General features: G+C 44.9%; 1 protein-coding gene across 1 annotated transcript; it reads left to right on the top strand.

The window, feature by feature from the left end:
- Positions 1 to 1434: 1434 nt before the first annotated feature.
- LOC119385546 (probable ATP-dependent RNA helicase DDX5) lies at positions 1435 to 23579 on the top strand. Its single transcript, XM_049414015.1, has 3 exons — positions 1435 to 1627; positions 4762 to 4865; positions 22278 to 23579. The coding sequence occupies exons 1-3, from the start codon at positions 1435 to 1437 to the stop codon at positions 23577 to 23579; spliced, it is 1599 nt and encodes a 532-aa protein (XP_049269972.1).
- Positions 23580 to 24897: the final 1318 nt, after the last annotated feature.

The following is a 24897-nucleotide window of genomic DNA, read 5'->3' as shown; positions in this document are numbered from 1 at the left end:
GTGTTGTAGCCGAGGCTATGGCTTGTGTACACATAAACTGCAAATTTTGGAGGTAGGGGTTCAACCTGTTGAACCCCAACCTCCCCCTGCCCTGACTGCGCCTATGTTCAATGCAAGTCAGATTTCACAAATGCCTCAAAACGTCCTCGTCCTTTGTGACGGCTCAACATGAGCTAGGGCTTATGGTTTGAAAAAACATTGACCGAGATGAACAAACGTTGTTTTATAGCTGAAGTGTAAAGTGCGCCTGCACTACAAATCAAGGAAAATTATGGTGTACAATACGGAAACAGCTAGACGCAGCGATTAAAATTATTAAACGATTAAACGAGGCACGCATCAACCGGCCTATCATGCGTGGAATATCGCATTATGTTGATTAGGGGTGTGCGAATAGTGAACTTGAGAACCAATTAGAATACGAATCGAATAGTATGACACCGAATCGAATACGAATCGAATACTACTCTAATTATTTTCAACGCAGGCCTAGAATGTGACAGTTTTCAGAACAGCTAAAAAATTCCGCAACATTTTATTTGACCCAAATATTCTCAAACTTTAACAAAGGAACATTACGATTACTTTTAACCAACAAAAAATACTGCAATTATTTAAAATGAGCCGAAACTAAAGCCGGCGAAACATTTTGTAACTGCAGGCTGAAATATACGCCTACAGTATTCAAGGTGGTACTTTGTCAACAGCCTTTAAATAAATCTGATACTTAGATTTTAAGCAATATTCTCGCTGTTTCCACGTCTCATTCCTTCGAGTGTTTTTCATCGTTGCTGATTAGAAAACTGTTCGAAAAACATTCGGTATTTCCAATATGCGCTAGTCCATTCGGGTACCGAATCGAATAATGAGAGTAGCTGCGGGTAGCCAGCAGCTCTTCGCGGTGAGAATATATCGACATCGACCGCAGCGCTGCCGGCCGTAATCTTTTGCGTTGCGTGCGCAATGTATGTCGTTCGCTCCACTGTACTAACTAAACTTGAAACATCACATGAAACGAGAGCCGGCTTGAGTTGGATTATATATAGCGTTTGCAGTAATACGAGAATTGTGACGTAGCCTCCGAGATTTGCTTCGAAAAGGGTCACCGGAGTTAATCGCGGAGTCCACGGTTGTGAATATCTGTCACTTCAATATAGGTCCTCAAAACTACTTATTGTACCATCAGTGAAATTAAAGACTCCAGGACTCGCAACAAATATATATATATACTTATTTTATGTTATTTACCGAAAGTTCATTTGACACGACGCGAGCGTAAAAGAAGAAAGAGGCGGAACAGGCAGCGCCAGCAGCGCTATCATTGTAGTGATCAAGCCAACAAATTTTTGTGCTCAGTGTGAACGTGGTATCGGCAGTATCGGTGGTATACGAACACGTGCATTTTGTTGCGAAATTTCGTGCTTTGACTGCGTCATGGGTGACCACGTGCTTTTGAAGTGGGCCTCGGAGGACAAATGGGACGTGTATCCCGTGAGGAATATCAAGTCCCAGACTGTCGTCTGCCAGCAGGTCGACGACCCAAAATACGTGACGACGCTGACCAACCAAGCAGTGCAAGTCCTGTGGCAGGACGATGAGTACGCACCGGCGTACATCTTGGGAATAGGTGAGTATATATTTTTGGTTGCTTGCCGCGGCAATACGCCTTAAGGTAGAGACCCGTTTCAGTTTTTTGTGCGCGCTTGAACAGTTCTAACCACAGCCACTCGGGGAGTTATTTCACCACGTTTCTAAAATTCCTAAGTTAATGTGAACAGAATTCATTGCTCGAGAACCGCGGCGCCTTTGTAGGTATTTTCGTAGTGGGGAATTCAGTCTTCGTGTACACGGTAATGCACACAATGGTACAACATGTATGCAGAATGCTTTTCTAAAAACTTTAATGACGTTGGTATTATTGGTGTTCTGCATTGTTTTAGTATCACAGATGGCCATAGAGCGGAAGCGAACGAGGCTTGTGTTGGGCCAGGATTCTCAGAGCTCTTCCGCAAGACCGAAGATGAGCCTGGTACTATACTGCATAAAAAGCTTGGTGACAGCCACTACTACAAGAGGGCACAGCATTTTTCACACCCGTGCGAATAACCAGTTGAGGCCTACCTTGCCTTCTTTTTTTTCCGATGTTGATCGTGAATATAGCAGAGCCACGTTGAATGGAATTTTTGCCTTTCTGGCGGAGGTAGTGTCATTGCTGCTTGGGTGGCTATGAAAGTTCCAGCAGGATGTCAATATCTAGTTCTACTGTGAGGAAAGCACTGCAAGGTGAACTGAAACAGCCAGTCAGTATACACAAACTAGCCTAGATGAAAACCTTCTTAGCTTGTCAACACCCTGATGTGGGTGGCAGGCACACGTTTCAGCTCGTCGAGTGCTTCGTATATCCTGTCACTTATTGCCCTATTGTTTGGTGCGATGAGCTTTGAGTGGGCTTACGAGCAACTATCCCATAAGTGGTAGCACTTTTCTACTTAGCATTCTCCTTTGTTTCTTGCTGCTTCATTCTATATTTACTTATACTAGAAAGCAACCACAATTCCTTTATCATCTTCTTTGCAAAGTCTTTGCCACGTATGCTTTCTTCCGTCTGCCTCTGCATGGTGTAGTGTATGACCATAACTGTATGACTCTAAACTTTTTACTGTGGAAATGCTAAAGCTATTAACACTGTTTGTTTCTGCAACAAACTTCCGAGCAGCGAAATGCAGCTGTGGGATGCAGGAGGAGCTGGCGATGCTGAAACAAGAACTTGAAGAGTCAAGGGCAAGAGTAGGGGAGCTTGCCGTTGAACTGGACAATGAGAGGGCCAAGGGAAGCAAAGTTCGCGATAAATATAACGAAGCAAAGGAGTTACTTGGCATGTAGAATGAATTCTTTGGTTTGCCTTATTTCTTGGTAAATAAATTGAGAGCAACTGACAACAATAAGTTTTGTTAATGCTTGGGTTGGCCCCTGCTTTATTAATCTGGCATCATATTTGAATGAAACAGTATAAAAGATGAGGCATGGTGAGGAACAGACGCGTAGGTCACCGACTTCCTAGTAGTGTTGTAGGCGTTACAAGGAAAAATACCTAAATGGATTTCTCATTACACTACAAAAAATGGAATGCCTTACTTCTCTATACTACTGTCAAAAAAAAAGGTAACATGTTACCATTACTTAAAAAAAGTAATGTATGTTTCTCCATGGTCAGAATATTAATCAGTGTGTCTTCACTGCAGAAGACCCCAATAACAAATTTATTAAGCTCATATTTCTACTTAACATGAAACTGTACCCAAAATACGGATTTAAAGGGACTACTTCGTACAAATTTTCTCAACTTGGCAGTATTATACTGGCCAAGTTGCCTCTAGAGTTACATGTCATAGCTTCTGAAGGCCAAAGCCCATATACGTGAAAATGCACGAGACAGCGACGAGCGACGCGACGTAGATCATCTTCATGCAAGCGGTCGCTTGGTGGAGCAAACCCCATTCACGCGACGGCTTCGGCGAGCGACCTCCGCTGTTGCTTGCATTAAGGCGTTTACTTCTACCAAAAGTGGCCCGTTCTCAGCAGTATGCAATGTAAAATACGATGTTTTGTTGCATAATGGTACATAAAATGTTTATCATTGTCTTGCAGCATTTTTTCGATCCCATCATTGCTGCTACATGCCGCCAAGCCATGTCACAGATGGCACGGGACTTGTAGTTCCAGTCCCTGAGGTCCCGTAACGCACATTCGCGTTCAACAACGTCAACGTTGCGCTAGTCACCGTTGGCCATGTTGATGAACGTTGTTGATGCGCGTCAATAAGAAAGTGACGGTAATCAGCAATACGTCAGTGACGCATCTTGTTCCGGTGTTTTGCTATTGGCTGCTTGAGCACAGCACTTCCAGGCGACGAGCAACGGATTCCAAATCTGAAAAACCGAGAGATCGCGCGAAATCGACCACGCGACACGTCGCGCGAACGGCTCATCTTGTCGCTCATAGCATCGCTCGTCGCTGTCGCGTGCATTTTCGCGCATATGAGGTTTGGCCTTAACTCTGAGGCACATGCTTAATGGGACATCAGAACACAAAATTAGAGTTCACCATCAACGCTCCTCACAAAACAAAAAACACCATTGAAACTGAAAGTGGTTAAAAATAGCACTAACGTTTCTGTATTGGTTTGACTACCATTTAGCGAGACGTGTGGAACGTTAGATTGTGAATGGTTCAAAATGTGTTGCATAATCATTAAAATTACTTTTCACTCCGAATTTGTTTACCACCCACTGTGTCCCATACTTAGACTGAAGCAAGGTGTGTGAGCGGGCTAGTTGGTATTCTATGGCGACGTGAACAGTGCGCAGGACACAAAAGGACAGGTAATTGACGAGGACTAGCACCTGGAGAACAAAATAACAGAGCTTGACAAACTAGAAATGAACTGAAGCAAGGTGTGTGACTGGGCTAGTTGGTATTCCATGGCGACCTGAACAGCGCGATACACACAAGGACAAGGAACCGACGAGGACTAGTGCTAGTCCTTGTCGGTTCACTGTCCTTGTGTGTCTCACGCAGTTCATGTCTTCACCCTTAGTGCCGTTCATGCAGAGGTAACTGTTGCCACCTGTACTGAGAGGATAACTTCATTCCACGTAACTCTGGTTGCTTCACGGCATCTCCCAAGCACTCTGTGATAAATTTGTAGTGCTGCTTATAGGGCTTACTTATCGTGACATCTCTCCTTGCTCCTTTTTTTAGACATTAAAGAAATGGCCAAGAACTTGCGCAAGAAAACGAGCCAGCTTGCAGACGCGGTGCCCTCCGCAGCTTCGAAAGCACCGGCTGCCGTGCCTGCTGCTCAGGTTTGTGGCTTCATTTTCATTGATCCTGTAGTTATTGCATGCTGTATTAACTTCTGGGATGGAATTTTATAGTTATGCTTTTTCTGATGCTAGCGCCTTTCCGTGCTTTTTGCATTTCACCAGTAGTCAAAGCGAATGTCCATCCACATTTTTAACGGAAACAACTAACCACGAGTGGTGGATGATAGGACTAGCATAGAAAGAGCCGTAATACATCACTTCAAAATACCCACCCTGTATGTGATTTAACTGTTAGGAACAAGTGCTACAGTGGCTTAAGAATGGCAATATAAAATGTTAGTTTGCAAAGCAAGTACTAATGTGTTGTACAAAATGGCAGCATATCTGATGTGGTCTGTACGTACACTTCCGTTGCTCTTTTCCGTTCCGTTGCAGAAATCAATTTTCTGTGGTTTCAGAAGTTAGAAGCATCGACCATATGGAAACTCGTTTTTCTGCTAACAAGAAGCATAACTTTTTGTGTGCACCTCTCAGGTGCTCAGTGCAATGCATGTGACGGTTATGTTAATCACTTTACAAAGACCGTCTAAAATAAAAAGTATGACTTGGCTAACTCAAGCTAAGTAAAAATAAAGACACGGAGGACGCCTGAAAGGAAGCTCAAGTGGTTTTAGAATTCGATAAAAGTTTATGGGTCAACGAGGATAGGTATTATTGTCGATGACGCTGTAGATATTTCTGTAGTTGTTGCAGCAGAAGTTTTAGAATATGCAAAAGAAAAGTTTATCTTGCTCTGCCCACACGAGCACTCCAAAAGTGTGGTTATGGAAACGAATGAATCAGAACCGCGTCATCGTTGGTTCTGTTGGTGGAGCCACGCTGCAATCTGACAGAAGTGTCCCACCACTTCCTGATTCTAATTTATTGTGGGGCGCTGTTTATGTGCCGGATGCTCAAGTAAGTGTAGATATGCCGAGAGTTCTGCAGTCAGATTACATCTGCCTTAACGACAAACAGCTGAGCACAATGGAACAAGCGTCTTGTATCTTCAACCGTGGCTTCTGTGACTAGCTCCTTCTGTGCGCCACTGCTGGAGCTAATCGCGGAGGCCACACTTTAACAGTTACGTGTTGCAGATGACGTCACTGCATTTGCTTAGCATTTCAAGAAGCCTCGTGGCCGCTGTTTTTTGCCAGGAAAATACTTTTGTGTTCACTTTTGAGAACTTTCACATTGATTTTCGAATTCAGCAGGCATCAAAATGTAGTTGCATACACCAAGGTCATCTTTTTAAAAAGTGCTTCGATTCCCTTTAAGCTTGGCATTTAAGAGTGGAGCGTGGTGTTTCGAGCCCTGATCACATCGCCGTCCCATTTGTTTGCCATGCTTTGCTGCTCGTGTACTTTAACTGGTCTGTGGTGTAAGGAATGTTGGTGCCCATGACATCTGCTGTGGTAAGCTCTTTTGGGGCGTCTACTGCAAGCCCAGCTGTGCAGTACCCACCATGCGTCTGTATGGCAGCGTGTACATATTTGTAGCTGCACATTTTATTGCTATGGCTGATGCTGATGACTTATGAGCTTTTAATAATGGTTGGACAGCTTTGAGAAACCTACTCATTAGTTCACATGGTGTGATGCCTGGTGCAATTCTACGCTTCTGTATGCTTCCATATTGCTAGCGAACACGCACAAAGGACGACATAGAAAGAGACAGGACAACCGCTTGGGACAACTAGCGGTTGTCCTGTCTCTTTCTATGTCGTCCTTTGTGCGTGTTCGCTAGCAAGATGGAAGCATACAATCAATACCAACTAGCCCAGCTTAATGCATCTACGCTTCTACCGTGCAGTATTACGTGTGTGAACAAAATTCGGCACCCGACATGACACTCCTATAGGGTCTTTTTGCAAAGCAGTTTTAAGCATTGACATGTATCTGTGGTAGAAAGAACACTTGACTCTCATGTAGAATGCTGGGGTTCGATTCCGGCTGGAACCCTGAGTTTTATTCTTTGCATCGATGGGGATTTTTCGCTCACAGTCAACATCGCCGACACCGACACTACATTTTTGTGTGACAAGGGTTCTGTATAGCTGTTGCGGTAAAAGCACTAATGAGGTACAGTGATGGGGTCGATAATTTTTGTTATCCACTGCGGTGTGCAAATAGGCAAATTTTTCTGTTTCCATTGATCACCTTGTAAGTGAAAATTATACCCAGATTAGTAACTGCTCACATACTATTGTGAAACCTTGTATGTTAAATTGTGCATCACATTCAATAGTGCATTTTACAGCTGTGGCACAAAATGCAAATAATTGCCAATGGAGCGGGAGCCCACACCCCATTGTGTGCAACAGCACTGCTCACAAAATGGTTTGAAAGCAAATAGAATTTGTTTAGTACTTCTTGTCGCCATCAGCCTGTGATGCACGCATCTGATATACATCACATGCCTCCTTGTTCATAGTAGCCACCAACAGCTAAACAGCCACCTTGTCATGTTTTACAGTGCCTGATATACGCCTTACGTCGTGGACCTCACGAGCAACTCGTGTTGGAAATTAGAGAGCTGCTCCATCACCTCTTCGTTCAAGGGCATGACATCACCTTTCAGTGGCTTCCAAGTCACTGCGGCATATTGGGCAACGAACATGCCGACGCTGCTGCTCGAACTGCACACGAAGACGGCGTACAAGAATCCATCCCGTTATCAAGAACGGATGCTGCGATGAAGATTCGAGAGATTGCCAATGAAGACATAAAATCCTTGTGGAACACACCAAGTTTACAGCACACACGACTGCATAGACTGGACCCGTGTCGTCGACTTCGGCCTCCGTCCGGACTCTCTCGACTCGAGGCAACGGTGCTTTGTCGACTGTGGCTTGGTGTTGCTTTCACCAAATCTTTTGCCTTCAGAATCGGCATGGCAGAGAGTGCTACTTGCAGCCAGTGTGACAGCGAAGAAACGATAGACCACGTTCTTTGTCGCTGCCCTCGCTACAGCTCGCACAGACTGTCGCTAGCTGCTGCGTTGGCCCGCCTTGACGACAGACCCCTGTCGGAACAGTCAGTGCTGGAATGCCGACCTGAACTGTCTGCACAGCGAAAATCGTTTAAGGCCTTACTGAACTTTTTGCGTGCCAGTGGCCTATTGAATAGGCTTTAGTACTGCCGATCTACAGCTTCCTTTTGTTTATATCTTCTTTTTTTTTATCGCGCGCCTGCTCTTCTCTCCGCTGTCTTTTCCATCTTTCTCTCCCTTTCCCCCTCCCCTTAGTGTAGGGTAGCAAACCGAATGCTACAATTCTGGTTAACCTCCCTGCCTTTCTCTCGTTTTATTATCTCTCTCTCTCTCTCAAGTAAGCCACAGAGTCAATTGGCTTTTAAAACCCCCTTTCAAAACTTTCAAATGCAGAAACGATAATTACGAATGATATAGTGAAACACAAACGAATGGACGTGGTGTTTTTGGATACGATTCACTGTTCAACACGCAGGCTTAGGTCATTAGGGAAGTGATAAGTAAGATAGGTAATTTTCCCTAATTTGACAACTGAAAGAGTAAAATTAACCGGTTTACGATGCAGCCACTAACAAAAGATTTTAATATTTCGTTGCCCATTCTTCAAACCTAGCTTGGCACAAGTAAGCTGGGACACCGTACTGTTGACTCATTTACCATTTGAAACTGGTATCACTTCCAAATACTGATGCACTTTTCCTTAGAGCGTGTCACCAAATCGCAGCTGCAAGGTGCGCTCTCTTAATGTTGATAACTTGGTCCATGTGATTGGGGTAGTATAAAGGAGGTTCACTAACTTGTCCAAATCACGGTTTTGTTAAATTGTCTTGATGTTAGTGGTGGCATTTCCCTTCAACTTTCATTTCGTGGGGCTCATGCTATACTTTCTGTGCACGTGATCTATGGGCATTGTCTCACGATGCTGTTCAAGTGTAAGAAAGTGGATTCGCGCATACCTTTTCTAATGCAGTTTTCCCGTTCTGGTAACCTGCATGCGGTGCATTACACCTTGCAATTGAGAGATAAGTCATTATTGGAAACCAGCACCAGAATTGGAGACCTATCATGCTGCACTGTACCAAACTCCCATCCTTGCATTGCCAGCAGTGCCGCTTTCTAAGACGGAATTTGACTAGCTCACAAATTTGCTCAAGCGTAACAATATTAACATTCACTTGTTTGCTGATTGTGCTGAATGTTGAGTTTCTTTAAAGCACTGACACAAAATTTTGAAGGCGCGATAACTTGTGGGATAGATTTGTGTGGACACACACACACATCATCTAAGAAATATCAACTAATAGTATACCCTAGAACATCTTTAAAATCAATTTTAAAGTGCCTCTTGCGGCACCGTACACGAAAGGCGCCTTTGGTTTCCGTGTAAATCAACCAACCACCGCCTGCGTCACGAGTTTGTGTTGGCTGCCGTGGTCCTTGCGAGCGCTCTCTACTAGCAGACCTTCTCAACAGAAAGAGGGGGCAGGCTTGCGGGAGTACGAAAGCTGATGTCCTTGCCTGGGCAGTGCATTTTTGGGGGTTCACACCTATTTACAATGTCCTTCGTTGAAAAGAGTTGTCAAGGTGGTGCTCATGTGCACGCCAGTTTTTGTGCTCATGTAGCGAGCCATGCTTACACTGAAACCATGCTGGGTGCCATCTCACTTGCTGCTTTCTGAAACCAAAACTGCGGCTGGGTGGCATAAAACCACCTCCAAATAATGAGCCGTTGTGCTCTCGAGCAAACGAGCTTTCCAGCCGTGATAAGTGGGTCGTTAGCTACCCATTGCAACGCAAAAAACAAGATGCAAAATTTTTGTGTCAGCGCTCCTTTAACAGGATATAGAATACTCTATAACTTAACGAATGTAAAAAAAAAGGACATTACTCCTTTGATAAAAGAATCTTATGGCAAGTACTTGAATTCTGCATCTAGTGCTGTTCTTACGATTGAGAAAATTGCTGATTGGGTCGAATGTCAGGCTGGTAAACAAGTGCCTTTGCTTAATTTGACACGTGCGATTCTGTTCCATAGCATATTATTGGATGTATCGCTTCACTGCAAACTTGCCTGAGGTAAAGAAGTAACTAGTTGTATGAGCAGCTCAATATTTTTCGCAGGTGGACATATGAGATGGTGTGCTGCTGGACAAGAAGCTCCTCGACAGGATTTCGTTGAGCACACCAACCCAGCCATCAAAGTTTCCGAGGACACTGCTAGGGCAGTGTTTAGTGTTGAAGATCTGGAGAACAGCTCGCTCAAGGGAAAAGTGTGCCCTGCGAATAAGGATGCCCCCCCCCCCCCGAAAAAGGCATTGGACAAAAGAATCCTGGATGCAGTAGTGTGTAAGGACACTTGACCTGCACATTTCTTTTTTTAAGCGATACTACAGGCCTAATAGGCCCAAGCAGGAGTGGAATGTCAGACAGTGGCATTTTTTCCTTTGTGAACTTGAAACGTACTAAGAATTGTACAGGGTTATCACTACAGGGGCAAAACATGACATGTAACAAAGAAGAGGAACAACCATCAGTTCGAGGGCCTTTTAAATATCAGACTCCTCAAAAATGAATTTAGGAAGAACGCCGTTGGAAAATGTCTGTGTGAAGGAACTGTTTTAATGCATTAGTTTTAGCAAATATGGGTGTTAGTGCTTGGTCATGAGTGCGACTGGCCTTTCTGGGCCTTAAAGGTTGGATATACAGAGATTTCACATTTAGAGTAGTGCTACCGCTGCACCGAACCGTCGCAATGCAAACCCTGATACATTTCCTCCAAAATATGGCAAATCTCTGTCTACTCAGCAAGAAAGGATGTACTACGGCCAACTGGTTCTAACTTTTAGAAGAAAACTTTGAGCGCTACTTATTCCGCTATCGGAAAGTGCAGGGACTACTAAAACTGCAGTGCATACAGCAATCCAAGTCAAGCTAGATAGCACTGCTGCTATTGTGATTGTTCATTGTGGTGATAGCAGCGCTATGCACAATCTTACATTATGCAAAATTAGGGAAGGCTCTGCAATGCTTGTCATTTGGTGTCCCGTCAGTGTTCACTGTGGCGAAGGCCTTGAGATCTGGTTCACAGTGTAGCCGTGGTCCTAGACCAGTGTTTTCATTTGAGAGTTAGATTTTATTGCCCTCTCCCATCATCTTCTGCTCCCACCAATGCTTTCCTTGGTGGCCCTGCTTTGATTACAAATTTCCCAAACAGCAATTCTCAGTGGAGGGTGGATAAGTTGGTAATAATTTCAACAGAACTGCATTTTTAATATTTGAATACGCTTCAATTTATGTAATTGTATTCTGGGGCATATCCAGGATTTGATATGAAGGGGCTTGACTGCTTCTCACCACGGAAACATTTCCCATATATGGCTAGCCTAATCATCCCTTATCACTTTTTTCTTTATAATTTTTCATTTCAAAGAATTTTGAGCTGCTCCAAAAAATTCTGCAAAATAGCCTAGGCCGGCAGCATCACTAAATTTGTGTGTCAATGACTTATGCAGGAACAATATTCAAGCATATTTTGACACACATGCTATGTGGAAATTCCATGTTTCATAACGTCGCACTTGCGTTCACCAAGAATGCATCAAACAAGTTTCCCATGTAACATCGCTAGTTTGTGTATAGCCTGCTTGTTTTAAACTTGTCTAAAACATATTGTTCCAGATAAATTGAAAAAGAAGGCATGACCAATTAGGCTTTGCTAACGAGTACGTGTGTCATTGAACTGTTACTTTGTTCTTCCCATAGCAGCCTACACTTGCTCCCTGTACAAAGTGAGCGAGAAGATCAGGACCAGCCTGTCTTCGATGCTCGCTCGCGGACAAGTTGCCTCCTGATCTACAGCAGCTGTGCATGACTTCAGTTTCCTGCAGAAGAGGAACGGCACTGAGAACATCGGAGTGGGCACTCCAGTCCATCTGGTCGCTGCATTCTTCATCATTTTGAGTCATTTTAAAATTGAACTTTCAGTGTAGTGATACGACACAATAATTCACTATTTTATTTTCACTTTAATACTAACTGCACAATTTATTGTAATATGTTTTTGTAACCTTGCTTGTTTCATTGTCTTGCGGAAATTCATTTCGTAAGTGCAATCATGTGATTCCTACTGTGATACTTCCTCATACTTAATTTTGCTAGTAACTAACCATGCGTGATATTTTACAGTGATACTTAGTCATATTCAAATTTCTTAGATAACTTACAGAAGGCATTCTGAAATATTGAAACTTAAGTCCAGGCTATGGGGTAGGAATGGTGACGACTGGGATTTCATCCCGCGACATTCGGTTCAGCAGTCAAGGGTTGCGTGAAGTGTTCGGGCTCTTGTCTTTTGTTTCAAATGATGCATGCTAAGTATGGCAGTTTGGTGCCACCCAGGCACCTTTGGTAGTGCACTGGTGTTGTGTTCGTCACATTCCTAATTTATTGCAACATTTAATTATTTTAGCATGTATTTATTGTGAGCAGCTCTGGGTAGTGCACTGATATTTTGTCACGTTCCTAATTTATTGCAATATTTAACGATTTTATAGTGTATTTATTCTGAGTTTGTTGTGAAGCTATTATGTTCCTTCTTTCACTCTGGAATGCTGCATAAGTTTGTAATGGAACCATAAAGCCCAACAAGGCACTGATACATTTTCGATATGGTGCATCGGATGGCTGATTTAGGTGTGCAAATCTTTTCTAAGCAGCCCATGGTGTTTACAATGTGCTGCAAGGTGCCTCTTGGTCATAAATTACTGTCGTGATGAGTTTGTTACTTAAAACATTTCTTTTGCGTTTTCCAGAAATGCATTTACTCTCTCTTACCGAAAAAGATGCTAAACATGCTTTTAAAATGTTAATGGTGTGTTCAGGCTTTATTAGGTTAAGGCTGATCTGTTAATCTTATTTTTCTTTAGCCACCGACAGATTTACATTGCTTGTTTGAATACTTTTATACAATGCTCTAAACTGCACATTGTAAAGGTAATAAATGAGTAATTTTGCAGAGTTTTGTATGCATTTCCATGTACATCCCAATTATGCTGCATCATGCAGGCAATGCAATGGCCCAATTTCTGGTCTGCATACAAGGTGGCTACTTTTAGGACACATACATGATGGACACTTTGAGGAGATATAAAAGCAGCGGCCAAATTGCAACAGTTGGGCGACATACAGGACGGTCACAGATGGGACACATACAGGACGTACACTTGAGGCGACAGAAAGTCAGCGGCCAAACCGCAACATCTGGCAGACATACAGGTTGGGTCCTCATGCTGCCCCGGTGAAACTTACAGTAAACTTAGAGGACGTGACCATTTTCATAAGGTAGTGCATCAGGCGCTTGAATGTTTGTCGCCTAAGCTGCAGAAAGCCGCTACATGGATCGGTGTACTAGCACAAATAAGAAAGTGCATGTATCGTATCGTGTTAATGCCGCATGTACGATTCGGGGCGCGAAGTATCGCCGACTGAGTAGCTGGCATTCTCTTAGTTTCTGCTATGACAATACTAACAGTTATCACACGCACAGTCACTTTTCTACCCAAAAGCTCGCCTTCCGAAGACTGACTGACTCACATTATATGGCCACTTCGTTGACCAGTTGTTCAACGCTATCAAAATGTTGAAACTTTAAAACACATACCATTACCTTCATTGGCCGAATTAGAAGTACTTCTCCGTCGTAAATGTTTTTGCCACTGGTCGGCCGACTTCACTAATGTATCCAGCATCAGAATTCACCCAAACATTTCCGCACGATTGCTTTTAGCGGAAGAAGTTTGATGTGAATGCTAATTCTATGAAAAAATCGAACCTGACATCATATTTATAGCGCCATATCCTTCACATCCTTTTAGCCGCTGACTCAGCGGCGCGAGTGCTCATAAACTACACGGAGAGTCTCCTGTCTGTGTGTGTACACTTATTTGCACACGCGCGCGTTGTGATCAAGTTTAGCAAGAACATTTGCGTCAGTGATGTTTCATAATTTTACTTTGTGAAAGTAGTAAAAATCTCAACAAGGCGTGTTGCTGAGCTCGGTGGTTCATTACTTGAAAAAAATAGGTATGGCTCAGGAAAGACCGGGCGAAGTGAAGACACGTTTTTTCGTTTGAATGCTTCCAAGTCAACTGGCCCACTGACAATCTTTAACGAAATGACAAACACGTGTTCGTCAGTTCGTATTTGCACTTCGTCGCCGTCCTTTTTTGCCATACCTATCTTTCTCAAGTTAAAATCTCGCTAAACGATTGCTTTCCACGTGCGTTTCGAAACAGTTGCAATAAAATTATTATTGCACGTGAAATATGATGAAAAAAACATGGCTGATCCCTCCGTCATAAGAATCGGTATAAAACGAAAGTGAAACGTGTCTTCACAGAAGTAGTGCTTATTTTGTAGTGATATATGAGAGCTTGTACAATGTCTATTCGTGTTTGGCAGCTACAGCGCCTTTTGACGTGGATGCACCCATGTTGACGGCATGTCTCTATCGCGACGACTAACGCCCATGATCATGATTAAACCGTTGTGGTAGCTGACATTGCGAACATAAATTTGGATACAGCAAATCGTGAATCCCGCGTAAGGATAATAAAGCTCATAATCAACATTGGTACCCGGCATGCACTTCTTCAAAGCGTCGTCAATTAAGGAGAGAAACGGCACGGTGTGCGCTTTCTAGCAATGGGTGACCGACGCCTGCGCTCATGCATACACTACCACACACTACGTTTCAGCAACACCGGAGGTAGAGGTTCGTAGCCTGAGCCGCAAACGCGTGCGTCCCGCTCTGCACTATTGTTGGAGGCTGAGCCGTGGTTTCATGAAGGGAGAATTTGCATTTTATTCTGCAACCTCTACCTCCCCCCCCCCCCCCGCTTCCCCTCGTTCAGCGTCATTGTCACGCAACTCGCTTGACCAGGCAGGATAGGGTAGCTGTCCCGACGGAGGGATAATCGTTGCTGTGGGAGCAGGTTTTTTCGCTCCGGCCAGCAGAATTCTTCAAGTGTCGGTGTATGGACATGTGTGGCGGAAAGTCAAATTCGTGCGCGAGATGGATACGCTGCAGGATCCCGGCACTGTTTTAGCAGAGATGACCACAGCGAGCAACCAATGGTCCTGTGCTTCCATATTAAACTCACTCGCCTCATACAAGGCCACGTGTTGACTGCTGTTACGTGTCATCAGATTTTCGTTCTCTTCTTATCACGCATTTGTTATTGACCGTTGTTTTTCGTGTATTCTGTTACTATGGTGCGCTTGCAGTTTTTGTTCTCGTGTTTTTAGCGATCCAACGAGCACCCGTAAGTGGTTTGCGTGCACGATTCCTTTCCGTTACAATCTTACCTTGAGATTAGGAGTGCGTGTGTGCATGTCTACCTTGTTTAGATATAGAATTCATGGGATCTTGTGGGACCGCTCGCAATGTTTTTCGCGTCGCGTGCAGTAGTTTAATTATGTTTTTGGTCCATAAGTTATCACTGAAAAAATTGTAGTGTTCGCCTAAAGGATAGCTGTAATTTAATTGTCAGTCCTGTGTTGCGAATGCCTAACGTTTGCGAACCAAATCTACCTTATTCTTTGGTGAATTTGACAAACATCCCTAAGGAGGGGGGTGGCTCTCTTCTAGTAATTAGCTCACGCGTATACATACTCCTCTAGTCTGGTTGCCACTCTTATTCTTGCTTTTTTGCCGGGCCGCCTAACATTATCTTTGTTTTCTTCGGGTCCGTCTTTAATTCTACTTTAACGCTGATTTCCTTTATATCTCAAGCATGTTTTTGTCGATTCGTCACCTTTATCGCTGAAAAGCGCAATGTCGTCCGCAGAACGCATGTAGCTAGGATATTCTCCGTTAATCCTTATTCCTATTTTTTCCCATTCTAGTTCTTTAAATATTTATAGTGAATGTGCCGTGAACAACATTGAAGAGATTGTAACTCTTCGCCTCACCCATTCTCGATAAGGAATTTACTGCTTTTCTTCAGGGATACGGTCGCTGTGGTATTGTTGGAGATATTGGCTATGGTACCTACAGATGTTTAGGTATTCCTTTATGGCGTAATTATTCCGGAACTGCTGGAGTGTGTTCATATTTGTGAATAAATTTGTGTTTATCACCTTCCAAATGTGTAGCTCCTTCATTACCCAGACGCATGCGTTGTTGGTGGAGCAGGCCTTTCATCCTTTTAGTTGTGTTGGATACAATATTGACTTTCCTTCTCGTCCTTGCACGGTTCCACAGAATTATGGCTCTCAATGGCACACTAAGACCCCAGTAGAGCTGTCGTTGTAATTAAGAAGCATTTTTTTTTATTACGGTGCAAATGGCAGTCGATGAATGCCGTTGGGCCGCGAATAGACTATTTTAGCACTGCTGACTTACAGTAAAGTAACTACAGCAATACTGAACTACCGTGGTCAGCACGCAGTCGTCTCACTTTATAACACGTGTATGAGCCTTTCTGATCAAGTTACTGCACGCATGGAGCAACTTCCGCCGGTGTCCCCATATAAACTAGCTACCTGCAGACCACGACGGTACAGTACTACCGTATTTACCGCACGGTAAACCACCACTGCTAAAACACCATAATAACGGGTGCAAACGGTCATGCCGGCGGCTACCCGGCGTCGGTGGGGCCGACACCACGCCAGCATCGGCTAGCTCACATAGGTCCAATGACGGCTTGCCGTCATCGGCTGAATAACCACAGACCCGTCTCGGACCGACGCTGGCTGGGCCATATCGGCCTAAAGTTGACAAGCCCGCATCGGCCCAACGCCGGCTAGTCGACATCGGGCCGACGAGGCTAAAAGTAGCGCGAGCTTGATTTGCCGACGTTGGGCCGAGATCGGTCCAATGCCGGCGTGCTGCCTGGGGACCTCTGAAAAAGCTTAAGCTCATCGTCTGACTTCAGGTAGCCGTGGGAGTAGCCGTCTTCATGATGATGTAACCTTTGGAGCTATTTTTCGATCACATTCTGTCGGTCAGATGGCTCACGCATCGTTGCATTCCGCGCCTCCGGCCACAAGCGAAAGAGTACAAAACACGCCGCATGCACGCCGCGAACCACGCTCGCGCCACAAATCGAGAGAGACGGAGAGAGAAAAAAGAAAGCAAAAATCGCGACCCCCACGCCGCCGGCGCCGCCAAACGGAGAGAAAAAAGTAAGAAAACGGTGCCTACGTGACCGAGGCGAGGCCCCGCCCTGCAGGGATTTGTTCTGAAAGCAATCTCCCCCACTCCCCTGCAATGTGACGCAGTGCTGGGCAGTATCGAAGATACATGTATCTTAGATACTATCTTAGATACTCTATGGGTATCTTGTATCTGTATCGCGATACGTCTCGCAAAACGAGTATCTGTATCTGTATTTTCGATACATTCAATAATGGATCGGGTATCATAAGATACAAGATACTGCTATCGCAACACCACCGTGCAAAACAATTATCGCAGGCTCAACTCCGCTTCTCAAGCTGGTACTGGTGCCACTAAACCGCCTGAATGAATTTAAGCGCAGTGACATAATAATATTTTTCTGCCACAGTCCACCAGTGAGGTCAAGTGATGGGGTGTGCGCGTTCGTTTTGGTGGAGCAGAGCAACATGACAATTAACGCTCGCGTAGTCTCGAGAGGACAAGCGCGCAAACGTCTATGCCTACCTCACGTGCCTTTCTTCTTCTCGATTTTTTTTTCTTTTTATTTGTGCCAGTGGCATGATGCATACCCTTGTCCACTGTCCAGCGCCGCGTACCACAATGCGTGCGGCGGTTATCACGCAAATTCTGATGCCACTCCCCTGCGTAGTGCTTCGTTACGAAATATGAAGCATATAAGGTTGCTTTGCATCTTATGCCTTTCACACATCAGCGATTTAAAGGATCTTGTCGATGTAAGTTCGACTTACATGCGATTGACTTATGTGCAAATAAGATCCTAACTATAGCACCACTAGATCTAATAGATGAAGCGCTTGTCTAACAGAAGGTACGTTCGTGTACCGTATCTTTTTCTTCCTGCATGCGGTCGATCGATGGGTCGCATTTTCGATGGAGGCGAAAATACTTGAGGCCCGTGGGCTTAGATTAGGTGTACGTTAAAGAAAACCAGTTGGTCAAAATTTCCGGAGTCCTCCACTGCGGCGTCCGTTATAATGGTATCGTGGTTTTGGGACGCTAAACCTTTATTATTATCTTCCTGTTATCTTTATTCAAAGAGCTTTTGAAATCATAATTCGATTGTTAGGACAAGTTCTTTCTTAGTCGTCATTTTTGCATCCCGTACATTACCTAGGGCTCTGAACTGTTTTTTTTTTCGGTCTGGTCACAGCAATATGTCTCTTGTAACGTGCTGCAAAAATAAGCTCTGCTTTATTCTTGCTTTGAACTGTCTGGTTTATTTCTGCTACTGTTTACACATTTATATTTCACTTGAGCTTACTGTTCTGCGAAGGCGATTTGGAAAACAAACATGTAATTATGTGGGCGCGCACTGAGTATACAGTACCAAACATCCTGCTTACGGTTTAGTAAAACAGCGAAATTGAATTTGCATTATAATTATAGAAACAATCACATTTGTTAGGAAGGAGATTCGAGAAACATTGCTATACGACATGATCTGTTTTTCTCATGAGCGTCCCAACGACCCGGTTTAGTCAGTTTTTCATAGGCACGAAATATTTTTATTGTCTCACATTAACAGGTAAGTTCACGATACTTCATGAATAATTGTCATAGCTATTATGGGTGCCGCCTATATCGTGTTTCAATACTAATTCACGATGAATGCTTGATACAGAACGGCTTTTCTACTTTATTTAGATATATTTGTTTTCCTTTTCTAGGCCTCCCTAATTTTTTTTACTATTATTGCTAATAGCCATGCAATCGGAGCTATAGGTGGCAATAGCGTGAATAGCAGCGGTGTGCTGCGACGATATGTGTAACTATACTGCCACGCGCTCTTTTTTCTTTATTTTGGTGTGATCGGGTTTAAACCGCAAAAAAAATTATTAGCAGCACTCGGCTCAAGCCGCGACGCGATGTTGCGGAAGCTTCGTGGTTGTTTCAGATTGCCCTGTTAAGATTACGCGCGAATCCCAGCCGCGGCGGCCACATTTCGATGGAGGCGAAATGCTCGAGGCCCGTGTACCTAGATTTAGGTGCACGTTAAAAACCCCAGATGGTCGAAAATTCCGGAGCCCTCCATTACGGCGTCCCTCATAATCATATCGTGGTTTTGGGATGTAAAACTGCAACAAATATTATTAAAATTATGCGCAGGACGTGAGCACTGTAGTTCATTCTGGAGCTAACGCGAGCACCATCGCTAACGCTGGAAGGTTCGATCGCTGATGTGACCACGGGTTCCGCCGCTGATCAGAATACCGAAGGCCAACGACATTTATTGCCGCTATCAGTACAGCATGCTTCGCTTGTACTATGAGTTACTTGGTTTTCTGGGCACAAGTTTGCCCAATGATCAGTTTCGTCTCTGCCAGGGTGAGTATATATTCACTAACGTGCAATGGATTGCACGTTAGTGAATATATTGATAACTGTAGAGAAGCATTGGAACTCTGTAATGGGTCGTCCTCTCGAGCGCCTTCTCGTGGGTCGCCCTCTTCGCCTCTTCTCGGAGAGCACGCTCCTCGTGCTCGTGCTCGTGAGAGCCTGCGAATCTGCGCTCCATCGTGACTGTCGTCGTTGTGCATTGTCGCCGTCAATCCCGCCGTTAATAACGCTTTTACATAATAGACGCGTTACGCCAGCAGATAAGTAGAACATGAAAAGTCATTTCAATTTTATGAGCTCTACGTACACACAATGCGTCACTAAAAACGTCGCTAGCAACGTTGTTGCTGCTGTACACTGCACCTATGATGCGGTATTACCTAAACTGTCTTTTACAGTCAAGGTAAATTTCCATACCAGTATATTCGCCATCGTGCGAAGGCTTCTTATTGAAGTTCCTGTGATAAGATGGCGACCCGCTAGCTGGTCGGCAAGCTGAGCAGCGACTCCCATCAATTACAAAATGTTAAGAAAGAGCCGCTGTCTTGAAGAGCTGTCCTGTTAAGCAGCCAAAACAAAGCCCAATAAGTTCTGTCAGAAGTAAACTAATGCATTATGAGCAAGGACAGAACGTTTGAGATACTAACAGACACTTCATTAAAATGAAACAAAATTGGTCACAATAAAGAAATTTTCAAGCAAACGTTTTCGTGCATAGACGTTCGCTACTACATTATGGGGGTCATAATAACAAATTTGCTAATGTATCGAAGTATCTTAAGATACAATTGGCAAGTATCGTATCGGATACAATTATTCTGGTAGTATCTTGTATCGTATCGCGATACAATTTCAGAGTATCTTTGCCCAGCCCTGATGTGACGTTATCTCGTCGCCTCAAGCAGCGGAGTTGTGCCTCCTAAATATTTCTTGCTTCGTGCCCGTGGCGCAGTTTGCTCGTTCATGCAGTGGCAGCAGTAGACACACTCGCTCAGTTGACGCGGCACACGCGACAGGGACGCGATCAGCCCACCCGCAGCCACGGGCTCATAGCATTAGAGTGTTCCAGCGTTCCGGTGCGCCAGCTGTGTGACATTACTGCTCCTCGCGCATGCTCAGCACGGCTCTTGTACGGGCACGCGAAGCCGCTCCGGATCGGCCAGTGTAGCTAACGATACAAAAGTAGCGTGGCTTGCACTAAAGGCGCAACGCTAAAGATACAGCGGAACAGATGGGCACCGAGGTAGTCCTGACTCTTGCTGTTTTGTTAACTTTCTTTCTTTCTTCCTTCATTACTTTCTTTCTTAGTTTATTTCCATTTATTTCTGTCCCTCGCTCACAATTTTTTGCTCTGTCTTGCTTTTTCCACCTTTCTTGCTTTTTCATCCCTTTCTATGTATCTCTCACTCAGTTTCGTTCTGCCGCGGCGGCTGCATTTTCGATGGATGCGAAAATGTTTCCGACCCGTGTACTTAGATTTAGGTGCACGTTAAAGAAACCCAGGTGGTCGAAATTTCCGAAATTTCCGGAGCACTCCCCTACGGCGTCTCTCATAATCATATCGTGGTTTTGGGAGGTTAAAACCCAGATAATAGTATTATTATTATTATTATTACTATTATTATTATTATTATTATTATTATTATTATTATTATTATTATTATTATTATTATTATTATATCAATATCGTTCTCTCTGTTTCGCTCTCTCTCATTGTTTCTGTGCTATACAGTACTCTCTCCCCTCCACCTCTCCTTCCTCCTCACGATCACGTCTCTCCTACTCACGATCACTTCCCTTTCCCACCCCCTTGTTACACTATACTATACAAGGCTATGCCATGCTCTCTTAGCGGGCCTGGATAGACGAGTGGTTATTACGCTTGCCTTCGGATCGAGGATACGCTGGTTCGAATCACGCCTCATGAAATTTTCTTTTTTTGGCAAGAAATTTTCGCTTTCTCTTCTTTATATCTCTCTTTCTTTCTGTATCTCTGTTCCTTTGTTTTTTTTCTTTCGTTATTTCATGTTCTTTGTACTCGTTGTCTCACCAATCAGCGTTACTACATGCCACGCCGGAGAAATCGGCGCTAGTGTTCTGGGAGCGAAGCAGACGATGAAGGAAAGTACGAACAGGAAGAAGAGGACGACGAGAGCGCGTGCTGGTTCATGATAATGATAGTTTGGTAGTTTGGGTTTACGCCTAGCTGGAACTGCTTCGCTGTTTAAAAAAAAAACAGGGGACCGGATTTCTGGTATGTACCTTTGAGAGCAGCAAGCGATGCATACTGTCTTGCACAGCAGGACGGCCTCATAATGGGATTCCACAAAACGGCATATACGGAATCGATCACTGTTGAGGCGCGTATATTTCTTTTGGGAAAAGATGGGAGGGGTCGTATTGTGTGTGGAGCTATTAACACCTATGCATTTGGTGAACTAGATTTATTGAATAAAGCGCACGAATTATAGCTTACTTCAGTCGTTTATTTGATCACATCGATTTTGAAACTTTCATCCCATTTTTTATCCGCGTTTTACTCATACGGCACAATTATTTTTCTAGCCTCGGTACACTGAGCTTTTCCTGTATATTCCAATAATGAATCTTGGTCTTGCTGTACACGCCCTCTAAGTGGACATATGCAACGGTCTACAACAAACTCATCATCAGCAACCCAGCTCCACAACCGGCCTCCGAACACCTAGGTCGCTGACCACCCTGCCGAAGTGAAGAACAGAATGGTGCCGCAGCAAAGGCGAATTAAGGGTGAATACCTCAATAATAATATTGCTATGGGTAGAAGGCTTAATGCGGACATGTACCGGAGGAGCTAGGTCGGATGGTTCCTTCGCCAACCTAACTGGAACCGCATACAGCTGCAGCCGTTCGAGCAAAACCTCTACGAAGAACATCCGGCCACGGCAAGCCGGTCGATCGCCGAAGTGGAAGCCTACAGAAAGGCCAAGGGTGTATTGGTGAAAGGGAACGACGTGCCGAAGCCCATCCTCGCCTTCGACGAGTCCAACTTTCTGGACTTCGTCCGCAAGGGAATCGAGGCCCTACGCCACTGCACTTCACCGACGTGCATCGAGGCCCACAGCTGGCCCATCGCACTCTCCTGCAGGAATTACCTTGGCATTGCAGAGACAGGCTCGCACAGGGCTCTCACCTACGTCCTTCCGGCCGTCATACACGTCAGCCGGCAGCCGCCCCGGCAGCAGCAAGACGGACCCATCGCCGTCCTTGTGGCTCCAACGCGCCAGCTAGCAAAGACCATTCACAACGTGGCCTCAAATCTCGGCGACCGCGCTGGATTACGCAGTGTGTGCGCCGCAAACGGCGACAGCATGGGAGGCCAGTTCGCCGAGCTCAAAAAGGGCTGCCACATCTTCGTGGCCATGCCTCGACGCCTCATTCAGTTCCTCGAAGAAGGCAAGGTCAACCTCCACCGGTGCACGTACCTCGTTTTTGACGATGTGGACCGCATGCTGACGATGGGCTGCGAGTCCCACATCCTCAAGATTGCCGAGCTTTGCCGACCGGACCATCAAACTATAATGTGGGCCACATCGTGGCAGAGGAATCTAACGGCCCTTGTAGAGGACCTGCTCAACGACTACGTAGAAATTAGGTTCAGTCCGCCGCCGCTGTCTGTTGAAAACGGCGTGGAAATGACCGTCGACGTGTGCCAGGACGAAGACAAGGAAGAAAGGTTGGCTGAACTCCTCGGCAACGTACTCAAGGAGAAGACAGACGGAGCCGTGGTGTTCTGTGACACGGCATGGAAGGTCGATGAGATCTCTTTCCAATTGCGGCAATGTGGCTTGCCCGCTATCGGCCTTCACGGCAAGAAGCTACAAAATGAGCGGGACTGGGTCGTGTCTATGTTCCTTAGAGGTGCAGAGAACGTGCTCGTGACGACCGACAAGGCTGCGCATGACCTGAACTTCGAGAACGTGCGGCTGGTGGTGAACTACGACTGCCCGGACTCGTGCGAGGGCTACAGGCACAGATCGAGACACGTCAAGCGTCCGGGTGCGCCAGGTGCGGTGCACACGTTCATCGTTCCTAACCAAGGGCTGCAGGCCAAGATGCTGGTAGATGTTTTCGAGAATGCCAAGCAACCGCTCAATCCAAAACTCCGCAACATGGCGAAAAATGTTCGTTCCAAACGATAAGGTCTCGCAGACCGTTGGTCGGCGGCATGCTCGGTATCACGGCGCTCCGGGAAGGAAACTCAAAGTACTATTAGAAGCTATTAAAATTGCCTGCCTTCGTCTAACAACGCGTTCGATACCGTTTCTCACCATTTGCTTTTGCATCCTAAATATTGACTCGAATTTACTCTAGTGGATCAAGCCCTTCTGCAAAAACCGAACCCAGCACATTTTCTAAGGTCATAACTTGTGCAATTCTTTCGTCACATTCGATGGATCGCGACGCTCCGTCCTTGGACCTTTACTGCATCTAACTACTTTGTTTAAATTGGTCGAATTGTGGATAACTCGTCGGTTAATTATTGGGATGTCGATGTTGATGATGATCATGATTTACTGACACCTACCCACTCCGCGCGACCACTAAAATACATGGCGGATACAACAGACACTTTGAAGATGTGAAGACACCTCCGACCGGAATACGTAACGAGCGATTTGTTAGTTTAAAGGGTGGCAAAATCCAGGAATCACGTTTGTGGCAGTGTACTCGGCGTTCTCCACAAAGCACCGGGAGTTCGTGTTCGACAAGGTTTCTTTCGGATTTTTGCTAAACGAAATGTAAGCGCAACATTATCGCTATATCTGTGGAGCAGATATTAGGTTTCGATGATTAAGACAGAGAGCGTGAAGAAGTAGGTTCATGAGTGACGGCAACCTTTTTGCTCGATTCATTCCTATGCACTCAGATATACCTAAGAAATAGTTGTGACATAGCGCTTGTGCCCATGTTGGGGGAGCTACACCTTTTGTTCTTAGCTTGCCTTACCTATTTTATTAATTTCCGGGGTTTTATTGTCCAAGACCATGGTACGATTATGAGGCATGCCGTAATCGGAGGACTGCAGATTATCTTTGACCACCTGCGGTTCTTTAACTTGCACCTGAATCTGAGTACACGATGTTCATGCACTTGGCCCCCGTCGTAATGCCGGCCGGGAATCGAACCCGTGTCCTCGATATAGCAGCCTGAATGATTGCCTGCTAAACAACTGTGACATGTCCGTTGATCATTTTATACTGCCAGTGAAAGCTGGCATTTAAGTAAAACACACGCACGCACACACGCACGCACGCACTTTGATTTACTGAGCGTCAATTGCAGAGATGACGAAATGGTGCGACGACGCAACTGTTCGCTGGAAAGTGGTGTTCCATGAAGACACCGGCACTGGTTCACATTTTTCTTTCTTTTTGTAGCGTTAGCTACACTGGCCTAGCCGAGCCAGTTTCGCGTGGATCCTCAAAAGCCTTGCTGCTCATGCGCGAGGATCAGTGA

The sequence above is a fragment of the Rhipicephalus sanguineus genome, chromosome 3, assembly GCF_013339695.2.
Source record: "Rhipicephalus sanguineus isolate Rsan-2018 chromosome 3, BIME_Rsan_1.4, whole genome shotgun sequence".
NCBI classification, from domain to species: Eukaryota; Metazoa; Arthropoda; class Arachnida; order Ixodida; family Ixodidae; genus Rhipicephalus; species Rhipicephalus sanguineus.
The sequence above is the reverse complement of the archived record's forward strand: the minus strand, read 5'-3'. Positions and strand labels throughout refer to the sequence as shown.

Coding starts and splice junctions, on each gene's coding strand:
- LOC119385546 (XM_049414015.1), top strand. CDS start 1,435: ATGGGTGACCACGTGCTTTTGAAGTGGGCCTCGGAGGACAAATGGGAC. Junction 1,628..4,761: donor GGCGTACATCTTGGGAATAG/GTGAGTATATAT, acceptor TCCTTTTTTTAG/ACATTAAAGAAATGGCCAAG. Junction 4,866..22,277: donor CTGCCGTGCCTGCTGCTCAG/GTTTGTGGCTTC, acceptor AACCGCATACAG/CTGCAGCCGTTCGAGCAAAA.